This window comes from Mesoplodon mirus (assembly GCF_964341445.2).
Source record: "Mesoplodon mirus genome assembly, chromosome: 16".
Lineage (NCBI taxonomy): Eukaryota > Metazoa > Chordata > Mammalia > Artiodactyla > Ziphiidae > Mesoplodon > Mesoplodon mirus.
Genome location: NC_138992.1, coordinates 65,295,716 through 65,310,367, shown reverse-complemented (window position 1 = coordinate 65,310,367; position 14,652 = coordinate 65,295,716). Strand labels below are relative to the sequence as shown.

Genomic DNA, 14,652 nt, shown 5'->3' with positions numbered 1-14,652 from the left:
AGAACAGAGAGGCACATGAAATCTAAATTCACTGCCAAGTGAAAATTCTGCTTTGTACCACATGCGTGTTGTTATAATTCTAAAAGATAGATTACTCTTCCTTCAATTGCCATAGTTTAAAAATGACTACCTCAGATACTTGGCAAGAATACATTTAAGCAGAGAAAAATTTCAGCACAGAGATCTTAGGAGTTATTAGAAGGTATTTTCATTTATGTGATAGGGTCCATGTAGGTAATAAAAGAATCTGCAATGAAAAGAAATAAAAAAGAAAAAGAAATTGAGCAAAAATAGACCTTTGGAATTATGTTAGGAGAATAGTTTAGCCTAAAATATGTTAAAAGCCATTACAGAGATTAGTAGTTTTAGAAGAAAGGAAAGGCTGCTGGTCTGGAATATTAACTGTTATAGGGTTTAACCAGACCTTGCCCTTGTTAAAGGCTCTTCATTTCTTTTCCTTTATTTCTCTCTTTTAAAAAATTCTGTCTTTGAAATCATTACTGAGATAACAGATGGCATTAATCATCTTTTCTAAAAAAGTGATTACATTTGTGACACACCAACCATAAATAGCTGAATATTCATACCCAGCAGCCAGTGTGCATAGGGAAAAAATGATTTTGCAAGTAACCTCTATTTTATAACTGTGGCTAAAGCTAATTTAAAAAGAATCCTGAAATATATATGATTTCAATGAGTACACTGTTGCTTTTACAGTGTAATGTAAAGAAAAACTCTAGCAAACATTAGGTTTTAGTATTCACACGGCAGTAAAATATGAAAAATGATTTGATGAGGTGACAGTGGAAACACTTCTGCAGTGGAGGTCACAGATAGGTAAAGAAGACTGGAAAATAGTCTGTCTCATTAAAAATCTGTCAGTGATAAGGTTGTTTATTTAAAGGAGTTGCAGAGGTTCCGCTGCATTCATAAAACTCCCATGAGGAATCATTAGTAACTGAGTTTTCATCAGCTTTAGAGAAGCACAGGAAATTCAGCCCTAGCTTGAGCAGCGATTACCATCTGGTAATTGAAAGTGGTGGTAAATGGGAGAGATTCCAAATGGAGTCTATTCCTGGGATGAAAGTTTAATTGAAGGGTTTTAGTTTTGTGGGTATGTGAGTCTTTGTTAGCAAATAATAAAGAGAAGATGAATTTGAATAAAGAGAATAAATTTGATGATGACTTTGAATAAAGATGAATTTAATAAAGAGTAGATGAATTTGAAAATTTCCTGGAAATGTGTTAGAGTCAGCGCTCCTAAGGTTGTCCGTGGTACCATGTACCTAGAACAAGAAGCAAATGTCCTGCCTTCTCATTTTTTCTTGTCTGCATGGATCCTTGGGCAAAGGAAGGCACATGGATGAATGGGGCCCCCTGCAGAGGTGAGACCAGCTAGTAAATCAGGAATTCCAGGGTTGGAGGCAAGCAGGGTAAACTTTTAGGGAACGTACATTGCTAAAAACCAGAGCTGCTGGAGAAAAAGAGTCTAGGCAGACAAAATGGCAAAAAGGCAGATTTCCAAGGCTAGGAACACAGAAACAGCCAGACAGAAAAGTCAGCACAAAGCATAACCAAAATGCTAGAAGGTAAAGATCACACTAAAGCAGTCTTCTAGAATTACTTCCTACAGTTCAGAGAATTAATCCTTTTAGGATCCCTGAGCCCTTGGTAAGATAAAGCAAGTAACTCTAAACTGGGTGAAAATGGGAGTCCAGGGAAGATAGATATCCAGGGTCCCTGGCTTGCTTTCATGCCGTCTCTCAGTGGTTCTCAAGCTGGCTGCCCTTTAATCACTTTGGGAATGTTTTAGAAAATACCCATGCTTGGTTCCTTGGTTCCACACCGAACCAATGAAGTCAGAATCTCTGGGAAGTGGGGCACAAATACCAGCATATTGTAGAAGCTTTCCAGGTGATTCTAATATCCACCAAGAGTGAGAAAGCAGAGCTATGTGGATTATAAACCACTGTGCAGTTATCTAGTTAATCTCTGCTTAGTTACGTGAATCCATTTCACAAGTGTTTGACACTTCTAGGTTCTGGGGAGCCGGGGCCATGAGAACTGGGCCTTTTTGCTTCTGCACTGTTAGGTCATTAGGACTTGGGCTACACCGAGAAGGAGACGTGATTTGGGTGGGACAGGTTCTTTTAGCAGAGGCTGAAGATGCCCTGTAGAGCTGACAGCTGAGGGATGTCTTCTGGCAATCACAGCAGCTGGGCAAAGAGCCCTTCGTTTCTGAAACGGGATCTGAGTGGGTAGCTTTATAGTATCTGCCATTGTCCGCATCTTGATCTATTCCTTTGTGTAGGGAGGGTGTCCTTCCTGACTGATGGGCCTTTGTTCCGGGGGGGATAATTTAGCGGCATATTAATGGGACAAGCTATAGCCCTTGCTGCTGCAGATGGTCTTGGGGCTACAACAGATTCTCATTTTCCCTCTTATGCCATCCTTTTTACGGTAGCCTCATTCTCAGCCTGAGCCTCTGCTGGTCTCGGTGGCATGACTAAGACCTTCAGCCCCAAGAGGCCTGATTCCCTGGTGTCACTAGGCCCTTCTCAGGCCAGGTTTGCTGCGTGTGTCCATTTACCATCAAATTTGGGCGAGGGGGTACCAAGAGGGACCTGAGCGGATTACCTGGATGCCAGACATGTTCCTTCTTGTCCTCGTTATGTAACAATAGCCCTACTTCCTTATGGTTGATCAGGGTAGATTAGCCTGACAAGATAGGGATTTCTTTTCTTGTTGGATGGTGCCTTGGCACAAGGAGACTCAGGTGCCCGGGTGTCAACCAGAGTTTACAGTTCAGTGGGGCCCCTTCTTTGTCTCCTAGGGAAAGTGTGCCCCTTTGGGGATCAGGACCCTTAAAACTATGGAGCCAGAATTTCAGGGATGGGAAGCACACATACCCCAAGGGAGCCCCTGGAATTGATAAGTTTCCCAACACTGCCATAAAAATGACCACAAACTTGATGGTTTAAAACAATAGAAATTTATTCTGTCGTAGTTCTGGAGGCTAGAAGTCTGAAACCAAGATGTTCACAGGCCATGTCCCCTTGGCAGGCTCTAAGGAAGTATCTTTTCTTACCCCTTCTGGCATCTGGTGGTTACCAGCATTCCTTGGCTTATGGCAGCATAATTACAGTCTCTGCCTCTGTCTTCACATGGCCTTCTTCCCTCTGTGTGTCTGTCTCTGTGTCTCTGTCCAAATCTCCCTTTTCTTAAAAGGACAACAGTCATTGGATTCTGGCACACCCTAATCCAGTATGGCCTCATTTTAATTTGATTTCATCTGGAAGACCCTATATCAAAATTAGGCCACATTTGCAGCCACCGGGGTTAGGACTTTGTCATATTTTTTTTAGGGGTACAATTTAACCCTCCACAGGTGCTAGCTTGGCTATTTCTCTTCTACCCTTGGTTCCTAGACCCGTGTATTCTACCTCTTTGGGACATGGCATTAGATAAAGGTCTTTTTTTTAGTTATGTACTATGTCAGGGAATAGGTACTTAACAACACTTTACAAGGAAGGGATACCACATTCCAGGACATAGTACATTTAGTTATGTACTATGTCCTGGAATGTGGTATCCCTTCCTTGTAAAGTGTTGTTAAGTACCTATTCCCTGAGTCTCTGGTGGTGATTTTCCTTAAACTAAATGGGACATGCAATGCTGGTTCCTTCTCCACAAGCACATTCTTGGGGATATTTGGTTTCTTCACCCCCTATGCAAAAAGCTGGCACCCAAAACTGTTACTCCTAACTTTTACCTCTTTAAAAGGTGTCTTTCTATTCTCAGAGAATAATTAAAATCACCCAGAAACTTGAGCATTTTCTCTTTTTTAAACAAAAGGGAATATTTTGTTATAAACATTGTCAGTTTCTAATTTACCTTCATTCATGCGTTTTTCCTGCAAAATTCTTCTTAAGATCCTTTAAAAGATGAATCCTTTAGTCTTCCATTTGGGTTTTGCACAGTATTTATAAACAAAACATTAAATAGCTTTTGAAAAGAGAAAGGAACAATTCCCAGAGTTGAGATTTCCTGAATGTTAAGAGTGGGTACATGAGCCTGTGAACCCCCCCTCTCTTTACAAAGCAGAACAGCCTTTTGCAATGTTGGTCACAGCAACATGGACAAAACTTGCCTTCCTCACAGACGTTGCGACCAATTCTGAGGAATTCTGACCAATTGTGACCATTTCTGGAGATTTGTAACAGTGTGTATGTAGTGTCTTATTTAACCAATAAAGTACCATTGTAGCACTATCAGAAGAGGGTGTTAGTTGATTGAAACTATTCTTAAAATTGTTCCTCAGAGATTTCTGGTTAATCCCTTTCTTGAAAAAGCCATGAAATGCATTTTGAGTGAGTGGAAATGAGGCTCATTTTCAGTCTTAGAATAAGTTAATCTTTAATTTCTGCTAACATTCATTATGTTTTCCTTTTTTACGGACTATACCTACATTTAATGGAATGTTTTGCTTCTAAATTCAAAAGTAGTAGAAGTAAAACAAGCAAACAAATTCGAGTTGTATTTTAAATACTGCTTTTAATTAAGTGCTTTTAAATAAATTAAATATTTATTCAATCAAATTTGTCAATACTATTTTTAAGAAATATTATATGGATGAGAATTAAGAAAAGTAGACAAGAAAGTGCGAAAGAAGGGTCAAACTTTGAAGTTTGGACATTATTATATATTTAACCTTTTTTTTTTTTACTGAGAATAGAAATTTAGTTTGGTAAAATGTCATTCCACTTTATTTATTTAAAAAATAGCTATAAATAACCAAACTATTCACCTAAAAAACAGAATGTTGTTCTCCTTCCTCTACTTTGCCATGCACAGTTTACTTTTTAAATATAAAACTCATCTTTTTTTTAGTTCATTTCCCTAAAACCCTATACATGAGCCATAAAATATCGCTGAGACTCTTCGCAACACTGTTAAACTCTTTTCTCATTTTTTAAAAAAAATTACATAATTGTGAATCTTAACTGGTGTTAATTTGAAAATATCATTAAGAAATATAAGGAAAATTAGTTTTTCTATTGTAACAAGCTTTTAGAGCAGGACTGGACATTCTGGCCAAAGCTGAGCCATCAAGACTTTATAGAAACTAGATACCAGGGGTTTTCTTATTCCCTCCCACTCCCGACCCCCTGCCTCTAGTTCCCCTGTTGCCCCTTCCTGGTGGTCACCTTCTAGTCTTTCTGACCTTAAATCACAAATTCAAGTATCCTTGCATGGACCCTACTCTTAGATCCCCAAACTTCCAGTTTGGCTAAGCACACTCAAGCGTCATCTATATCTCCTGTGGAAATTGAAGTAGATCATGCCTGTGGGGCATTGGGCACCTTGCCTTGTACAGAAAATACATTCCATAAATGATAAGAATAGTCATGGGCTCTCTTAATACTATTATTTAATTTAATTATTTCTCAAGAGCCATAATTAGTAAGTGCTCTTATTTTCCATTTCACAAACGAGGAACCTGAGGATCTCAGATATTAATGAACATGCCCAAGGTCACACTAAGTTACTAAGCAGTGAAAGTTATGCTTTTACTCCAGTGCAAGGGCTTTCATTATTAGCTTTTTTAAAGCCGGTTTGGTGGTGCTGAATTCTCTTAGCTTTTGCTTGTCTGTAAAGATTTTAATTTCTCTGTCAAATCTGAATGAGATCCTTGCTGGGTAATCTTGTTTGTAGGTTTTTCCCTTTCATTACTTTAAATATGTCCTGCCACTCCCTTCTGGCTTGCAGAGTTTCTGCTGAAAGATCAGCTGTTAACCTTATAGGGATTCCGTTGTATGTTATTTGTTGTTTTCCCCTTGCTGCTTTTAATATGTTTTCTTTATATTTAATTTTTGATTGTTTGATTAATATGTGTCTTGGCGTGTTTCTCCTTGGATTTATCCTGTATGAGACTCTCTGTGCTTCCTGGACTTGATTGACTATTTCCTTTCCCATATTAGGGAAGTTTTCAACTATAATCTCTTCAAATATTTTCTCAGTCCCTTTCTTTTTCTCTTCTTCTTCTGGGACCCCTATAATTTGAATGTTGGTTCATTTAATGTTGTTCCAGAGGTCTCTGAGACTGTCCTCAATTGTTTTCATTCTTTTTTCTTTATTCTGCTCTACAGTAATTATTTCCACTGTTTTATCTTCCAGGTCACTTATCCATTTTTCTGCCTCAGTTATTCTGCTATTGATCCCTTCTAGAGAATTTTTAGTTTCATTTATTGTGTTGTTCATCACTGTTTGTTTGCTCTTTAGTTCTTCTAGGTCCTTGTTGAATGTTTCTTGTATTTTCTGCATTCTATTTCCAAGATTTCGGATCCTTTTCCTATCATTGCTCTTAATTCTTTTTCAGGTAGACTGACTATTTTATTTCCTCTTCATTTGTTTGGTCTGGTGGGTTTTTACCTTGCTCCTTCATCTGCTGTGTATTTCTCTGTCTTCTCATTTTGCCAACTTACTGTGTTTGGGGTCTCCTTTTCACAGGCTGTAGGTTCATACTTCCTGTTTTTTTTGGTGTCTGCCCCCTGTGGGTAAGGTTGGTTCAGTGGGTTGTGTAGGCTTCCTGGCAGAGGGCCTGGTGCCTGTGTTCTGGTGGATGAGTCTGTACCTTGTCTTTCTGGTGGGTAGGACTGCATCCGGTGGTGTGTATTGGGGTGTCTGTGACCTTATTATGATTGTAGGCAGCCTCTCTTCTAATGGGTGAGGTTGTAATCCTGTCATGCTAGTTGTTTGGCATGGGATGTACAGCACTTGAGCTTGCTGGTCATTGAGTGGAGCTGGGCCTTAGTGTTGAGACAGAGGTCTCTGGGTGAGTTTTTGCTGATTGATATTACATGGGGCTGGGAGTTCTCTGGTGGACCAATGTCCTGAACTTGGCTCTCCCACCTCAGAGTCTCAGGCCTGACACCTAGGCAGAGCACCGAGACCCTGTCAGCCACACAGCTCAGAAGAAAAGGGAGGAAAAAAAAGAAAGGAAAAAATAAAGTTATTAAAATTTAAAAAAATTTTAATTATTAAAATAAAAAAGTAATAAAAAATAGAAAATAAAAATAAAAAAGGAGAGCAACCAAACCAATAAACAAATCAACCAATGATAACAAGCGCTAAAAACTAAACTAAGATAAACATATAAATCAGAAAGTAGTCAGTCACGTACAGCAAACTCCCAGTCTACAGGTGCTCCCAAAGTCCACCGCCTCAATTTTTGGATAATTCGTTGTCTATTCAGGTATTCCACAGATGCAGGGTACCTCAAGTTGACTGTGGGGATTTAATCTGCTGCTCTTGAGCTTGCGCAGAGAAATTTCCCTTTCTCTTCTTTGTTCGCACAGCTCCTGGGGTTCAGCCTTGGACTTGGGTCCGCCTCTGTACGTAGGTCGCCTGAGGCCGTCTGTTCTTTGCCCAGACAGGACAGGGTTAAAGGAGCAGCTGTTTAGGAGGCTCTGGCTCTCTCAGGCTGGGGGGACGGAGGGGTACGGAATGAGGGGCAAGCCTGTGGCGGCAGAGGCCAGCTTGATGTTGCACCAGCCTGAGGCGCCGTGTGTTCTCCCGGGGAAGTTGTCTCTGGATCACGGGACCCTGGCAGTGGTGGGCTGCTCAGGCTCCCGGGAGGGGAGGTGTGGATATTGACCTGTGCTTGCAAACAGGCTTCTTGGTGGCTGCAGCAGCAGCCTTAGCATCTCATGCCCATCTCTGGTGTCTGCGCTGGTAGCCACAGCTCACACCCGTCTCTGGAGCTCATTTAGGCAGTGCTCTGAATCTCCTCTCCTTGCGCACCCCAAAACAATGGTCTCTTGCCTCTTAGGCAGTTCCAGACTTTTTCCCGGACTCCCTCCTGGCTAGCTTTGGTGCACTAGCCCCCTTCAGGCTGTGTTCATGCAGCCAACCCCAGTCCTCTCCCTGCGACCCGACCTCCGAAGCCCGAGCCTCAGCTCCCACCCCGGCCCAACCCGGCAGGTGAGCAGACCAGCCTCTTGGGCTGGTGAGTGCTGGTCGGCACCAATCCTCTGTGCAGGAATCTCTCCGCTTTGCCCTCTGCACCACTGTTGCTGTGTTCTCCTCCGTGGCTCTGAAGCTTCCCCCACTCCACCACCCACAGTCTCGTCTCCGCCCGCGAAGGGACTTCCTAGTGTGTCGAAGGTTTTCCTCCTTCACAGCTCCCTCCCAGAGGTGCAGGTCCCATCCCTATTCTTTTGTCTCTGTTTTTTCTTTTTTCTTTTGCCCTACCCAGGTGCGTGGGGAGTTTCTTGCCTTTTGGGAAGTCTGAGGTCTTCTGCCAGCATTCCGTAGGTGTTCTGTAGGAGTTGTTCCACATATAGACGTATTTCTGATGTATTTGTGGAGAGGTAGGCGATCTCCATGTCTTACTCCTCCACCATCTTGAAGGTCCTCCTCCTTTATCTATACTTCTTATTTCATAATCTAATTGCAGCTGCAAGAGAATGTGAATATGCATGGAGAGTGACAAATTCAATTTTTTTACTGTTATGTATGTTAATACACATTTCTGCCTCTCATTCATGTCCATATATATGTATATATATGTTGTGTTTATATATGTGTATATATACATTTGTGTGTTTATATATGTATAAATAATATATATGAAGTTTGAGTTTAGCTTCGCAAAGAACATATACAAAATTTTTAAAAGAATAGAAGACAGTGTAAGTTAGAAATTACCTTTGCCTACTTAACAGAGATAATTACCAAATGCTTGATATTTATTTTGAGCAGAAAAATGATTTTTATTTATTTTTGGACTGGTTAAAGCTTGTTTCTTGCATATGTGGTCATATTTGGTGCTGTTTAATACATTTACTAATAATAAGATTACACTAACTGTGGAGAAATTGTGTTATAAAATCACATGAAAACTACATTTACTTGTTTTCACAGCACTGGAGAGCATGGAAGGATATTATTATAGAGACAATGTTTTGGTGGAAGAATTTCAAGCCCAAATAAATGCAGCCTCCCTGGAAAAGGTCAAGCAGTACAACCAGAAGCTCAGGTATGTCATTGTTCAATTAACAGAAGAGTTTCCAGTTTTTGTTTTTTGTTTTGGTTTTTTTTAAGAGTTTCAAGTTTTAACAAGAGCAGATGAATAAAGCTTTTGATGTTATTCATTGTATTAGATGATTGATGATGATATTTCTTTTGATATAAAGTTCTCTTATTTAGGGTTTAATGTTTCAGATATTCTAAGGGGTACACTTTTTGCAAACAAAGTAGAAAAAATTTTTTAACTTTTTGTGCTGTTGTCTTAATTTCTGAAGAAGATCAAGAGATTAATTATTTAGTAGACCATTTGCAGGGAAAAAAAGCATTGCTTTATAGTGGTGTCTCCTACGAGGTTCAGTGGATTAAAGGTAAAATAGGTTCCTTTATGTACCATTAAACAGCTGGCACCCTGACACCAAGAGATGAATATGTTTAACATGGAAGATATGATTAAAAAGGTACTACTTGATATTGGAAAAAGTATCTACTTTCAGATAATATTACATTTTATTGTTTTTTCCTCTAAAAATAATCTTGCTGGTATTATGATCAATGGCAGGGAAAAATTAACCACAATAAGTGAAAGGGAAATGTATTGTAATTTAGAAGCTTCAATTTTTAACCAATTATTAGCATGTATAGTTCCCTTTTATAAGTTACTGTGTTAACAGGTTACCTTTTAAAATTACTAACCGATTATGGCTTTTATTTTTAAAAGAACAATACATTTGTTCTACCGTAGACCTTAGTAACTCAAAAATACTATTGTGATTTTTCTTTTTTTTTTTTTTTTGGTTTTGTCTATGATATGGCTAAACCGTGAAGATAAATTAACTCCTAAAATTCCTGGTGTGTGGAGGTGTTGGTTCTTATGATTACCACCAGGTCGGCTTTGTTTCACTTTGAATGCATTATCCCCTTACCCTCGCCTCACACAAACCTGTCGCTTTTTCCTAGGTTCTTTATTTCATATCATCATTTTGTCATCTTCTCAAGTTCTCAGCCTCAAACCCCCAATATCTGTTTGATTTCTCATTTTCTTTTGCTCTTAAAATATAGTTGGAGATCCTGATGATTCTGACTAAAATGTGTCTTAGACTGCCCAAATTTTATTACCTTGTCTAGATCACTATTTCTCAAAGACATATAATGGACTGACCCCTTTCACAGGAAAAAAAAAAAAGTGAAAATTGAATTCTTCAATACTGTGTCTCCTAAGAAACACTGACTTAAGAAGATCAGTCGCATCTTGTGAACATCTCTCATTTGAGTACCGTTAGAAAAGTTTTGCCTTCATACCTGATAAAATATATTCTTAGGTTATCTTTCAAATAAGGGTACAGGGCCTCCCTGGTGGCGCAGTGGTTGAGAGTCCGCCTGCCGATGCAGGGGATACGGGTTCGTGCCCCGGTCTGGGAGGATCCCATATGCCGCGGAGCGGCTGGGCCCGTGAGCCATGGCCGCTGAGCCTGTGCGTCCGGAGCCTGTGCTCCGCAACGGGAGAGGCCACAACAGTGAGAGGCCCGCGTACAGCAAAAAAAAAAAAAAAAAAAAAAAAAAGGGTACAAAATGAAAGCATTTATATAGAACCTGTGGGCCCTGAGAATACATCCCCAGAGTTTAGTTTGAGAAAATGGGTCTGGACCATTGCTATAGCATCCTAAATAATCTCCCGTCTCTAAGAACAAGTGTTGTTCTAATCTATTTAGGATTTTGCTTCCAGATAATAATTTTAAACCATGTGTCTTAGCACGTCACTCTTCTGCTCAAAGCATTTAGTGATTTCTTATTTCCCCCAAAAGGAGTCACAAGCTCCTTAGCGTGGCAGTCAAGGTCTTTTGTGACTTGGTCTAAGACTTCCTTTCTCTTCCTGTGTGCCAGCCAGGCCATGCTCTCCTCGTTTCTAGCGATACCCTCAACTGTTCTTCCCTGACTTTCCACACTTCACTTAGCATCTGCTTCCTGTCTCCAAATGTCTATAAAGCTACTATTTATATGAGTCAATGTCCAACTCTAAGATAGTGTCCTTCATAAAGTATTTTTCTTCTATTATTGAGCTGGGATGAGGCCTGGGCATCCAGTTTTTTAGAAGTCCCCTAGGAGATTCTAATGTGTTGCTAGAATTGAAAACCAGTTCCCTAGATCGGGGAGTCAAAGTATGATCCTCAGACCAGCAGCATCAGTATCATCTGCAAACTCGTTAAAAACATCTTCTGGGTGGGCCCAGCAATATGTGTTGGGACAAGCCTTCCAGGTGATTTTCATCCACTCACACTCAAATTTCAGAGTCATTGCCTGAGGCTAAATGAATGTCAGATTTCCCTTCCAGTCTTCCATTTTAATACTTTATTTTACTTTATGGCTATTATAGAATTCAGTTCTTCTTCCTGATGATACAGTTACCTGTACAGATTCCTTATCTTCTTTATTCTGTTGTAAGCTCTTTTGAGAGGAGGGTTAAGTTTATCTTACTGTTTCCCATTGTGCTTATCAAAGTATTTTGCATAGGAAGCTCTCCATAAGTATATGTTTAGTTGCATTAAATTATCTAGCTATAACTAACCGAGAGAAGCGGGGGACGAGGCATAGCTTTCACATGCCTGTGGATCTTTTTTCTAAACAGAAATATATGCTCATGTATAACAGATACATGAAAAGATGTTTAAGATTCTTTGTTAAGAAAAACAGCCTGTGTGCATTAATTGCATGCTATCCTCTTCACATAAGAAAACATTTTAATGTCTCTTTCCTGAAGAAAGCTGTTCTAAAAGTACAGACTCCTGGGTACAACTTGTGTGCCCTTGTCAGCAATTACCAGCTATATATCCTTCTTGCTGCATATTAGATTTCCTTTGCACAGGAAGACAATTATCTTCCTCTTTACTCCCAGTAATGCCTTCTCTTCCTGTTGATTTCTTGAATAAGGGTGTTAATTTCTTCCTTAATTTTTCCTGTTAAGTGTAACCACAAAGACTCAGAGATTGCTTTTGAACAATCTGTTCTTGGTTTTCGGAGCCAAAGGCTGACATTGACCATTTCTTTAAAGGAGCTCTTAATGTCCGCCTTAAAAAAAATAGCCCTCAGGTGTCGCTAGTTCCTCATAGCCCTAGAGCCTTTTTAACACTTTCACTGAAAACCATTTCATTCTGGATGTAAACTTGTTTATTTACTAATTAGACATCAGAAAAGTCCTTACAACAAACAAACATAAGGAAAGAAGAAATCACTAATTGCTTTGAGCAGAAGAGTGACATGGTAAGACACATGGTTTATAAAATTATTATCTGGAAGCAAACATACAAAGGCTTTACAACAAACAAACATAAATAAGCTAATATTTTATTGGAAAGCATTGTTTAGATTACAAGTTTCAGAAACCAAACTCAAACTGGCATAAACAAAACAATGGATTGGCTTATTTAACAGGTATATCCAGGGGATATGGCTGCTTCAGGCACAGCTGGATCCAGGGGTATGGGTCTTCAAGATACTCTTTCTCTCTCTGTCTCTTCTTGGTACTCCTTTCCTCTGTGTGGGCTTCATTTTCAGGCAGACTTGTTTCACATTTGGGTAAAGATGGTCACTACAGACCAGTGTTGCATTCAAAGAAGAAGAGAAGGTGCCCCCTCCATCCCTCCCACCCCCAACAACTAAAGGTTCCAGCGAAGGACCTGGTCTCATTAGCCAGACCTGAGTCATGTGCCTGTTCCTAGGTGGGCTTAGCATCACAGAAGACCAATGGGCTGTCACAAAAAGCACAGGGTAAGAATACTGGACAAGCTGAAACAATGGATTCCACTTCAGTTACAGAGGTTTCTTCAGAACAGCAAAGAATAGGTGGAAGTAATTTGCTACTTAAAAGAAAATATAATGTAGCCATAATACCTACCAATTTTTAAGAACATGTTAGAAGTCAGTAACAATACTAGGTAAGTTATATGGATTATTTAATAAGCCAGTGAGTTCCATATTATCATTTCCATTTTACAGAGAAGTTACACAAGTTTACCCAGATAAGAGGTGGTGAAACCAGGATTCAAATCAAAGACGTTTTTCTCTTTTAAAGTCCATAATTTTTGTACTGTATTAGCCATCTCAGTGAATGGAGTGAACATTATACACTACAAACAAATTTTCTATTACGAAGGTTTGGTGTCAGATATTATCAAATGCCTCCAATTGCTCTGATTCTGTACCATTTCTTCACTGAATGTTCATGAGGTTTCCATTCTTGTGAGAATGGGCAAGACAAAAAAATGAGCAAATAAATCCATAAACAACGTATTGCAGATAGTGAAAAGTGCAATGAAGAAAATCTAAAACTAGTTTCTATAGTAGGAGGATGGTCATTTAGAGCAGGTAGTTAGGAAGGACTTAAATATTAGGTGGTATTTCTTTTTTTTGGTCATGTAGCGTGGCATGCGGGATCTTAGTTCCCCAACCAGGGATCAAACCCGTGCCCCCTGCACTGGAAGCAAGGAGTCTTAACCACTGGACCACCAGGGAAGTCCCTTAGGTGGTATTTGAAAGGAACCTGAATCACAGCAAGATGGCCTTGCCAGAGTATGGGGGAAGATCTTTCCCACAGCAGAGAATTGACGCATACAGGTCATGGCAATAGCTTATCATGTGTGAGGAAGACAAAGGTGGCCAGGGCGATCCTAGAACATTGAGAAGGATGATAGGTGTTGAGAGAAATGTGTAGGGGTCTGATTATGTAGGGCTATAGGCCACTGTGGAGGTTCGGATTTTATTGTAAGGAAAGAAGCCATTGGAATGGTTTTTACTGAATTGCTGCTGTCCAATTATATCTCATGCATCTGTTGCAAATAAAATTCAACTGGTTGAAGTCTTCAGGAAGCAGTAGTGAAGCATGCCGAGGCCAGCTGGCTGTTCTGAGAGTTTCTCCTCCAGTCTCCAGGGGAATTCAGATGAGGTTGTGAACCTGGGGACTCTGCCACGTGCGTCAGAGCCTTGACACTGGTTGCCTGCAGACACCCTGGGTTAGTTGTTACCCCCAGTGAACAGGATCGAGCCAGCAGAAATGTTTTACAGCTGTTTCTAAAATATATCCTCCTGTGCCAAGTCAGGTAAAGTTCTTGATTGATTTCCTTCAGACTCTTAAGAAGTCCAGCATGTAAATGTCTAACTCAGAAATTCTAACCAAGGAATTCTCGAGGAGGAGCATTCTTATTCCCTACCTTCACCATCCTCATGCTATTTTATTCTCTCTTTTCTAACTGAGGCTTTCCTTTGTATTTCCTCTGTCCATGAGCCATCATCCCCATTAGCCTCATTTTTTCCTACCTTACGTAAATGTAATTTATCATTACCAAACCCTTTCATTTTAATATATCCTGTTTATTGGCAAAAGGCACCACTGCATGGTGACTAATGAGATGAATGTAAATGTGAATAATATTCCTCATATTAAAGTACTCCTTTCAGTTTGAGCGGTCTAGATTAGCTTTTTTCAAATATTGTTTTCAGTATAACGTCAACATTAAAATAAAAAAGAAAAATCAAAAGGAAACAAGTTGTATATTAGTTACTGAGACTATTTATTATTTTGGTAAAGCTTCATACTGAATATTTTAGGGCTTATGATTTGGGATATCTAAA

At 39.7% G+C, this 14,652-nt stretch overlaps 1 protein-coding gene across 3 annotated transcripts in view; it reads left to right on the top strand.

Annotated features, from left to right (window-relative positions):
• Positions 1–14,652, top strand: part of PREX2 (phosphatidylinositol-3,4,5-trisphosphate dependent Rac exchange factor 2) — a 287,717-nt gene that overhangs the window by 199,934 nt on the left and 73,131 nt on the right. For all 3 annotated transcript variants that reach the window (XM_082600894.1, XM_082600893.1, XM_082600896.1), the window contains one exon: positions 8,926–9,040. In XM_082600894.1, the coding sequence (XP_082457020.1) occupies positions 8,926–9,040 (115 nt within the window). The remainder of the gene's footprint in view (positions 1–8,925; positions 9,041–14,652) is intronic.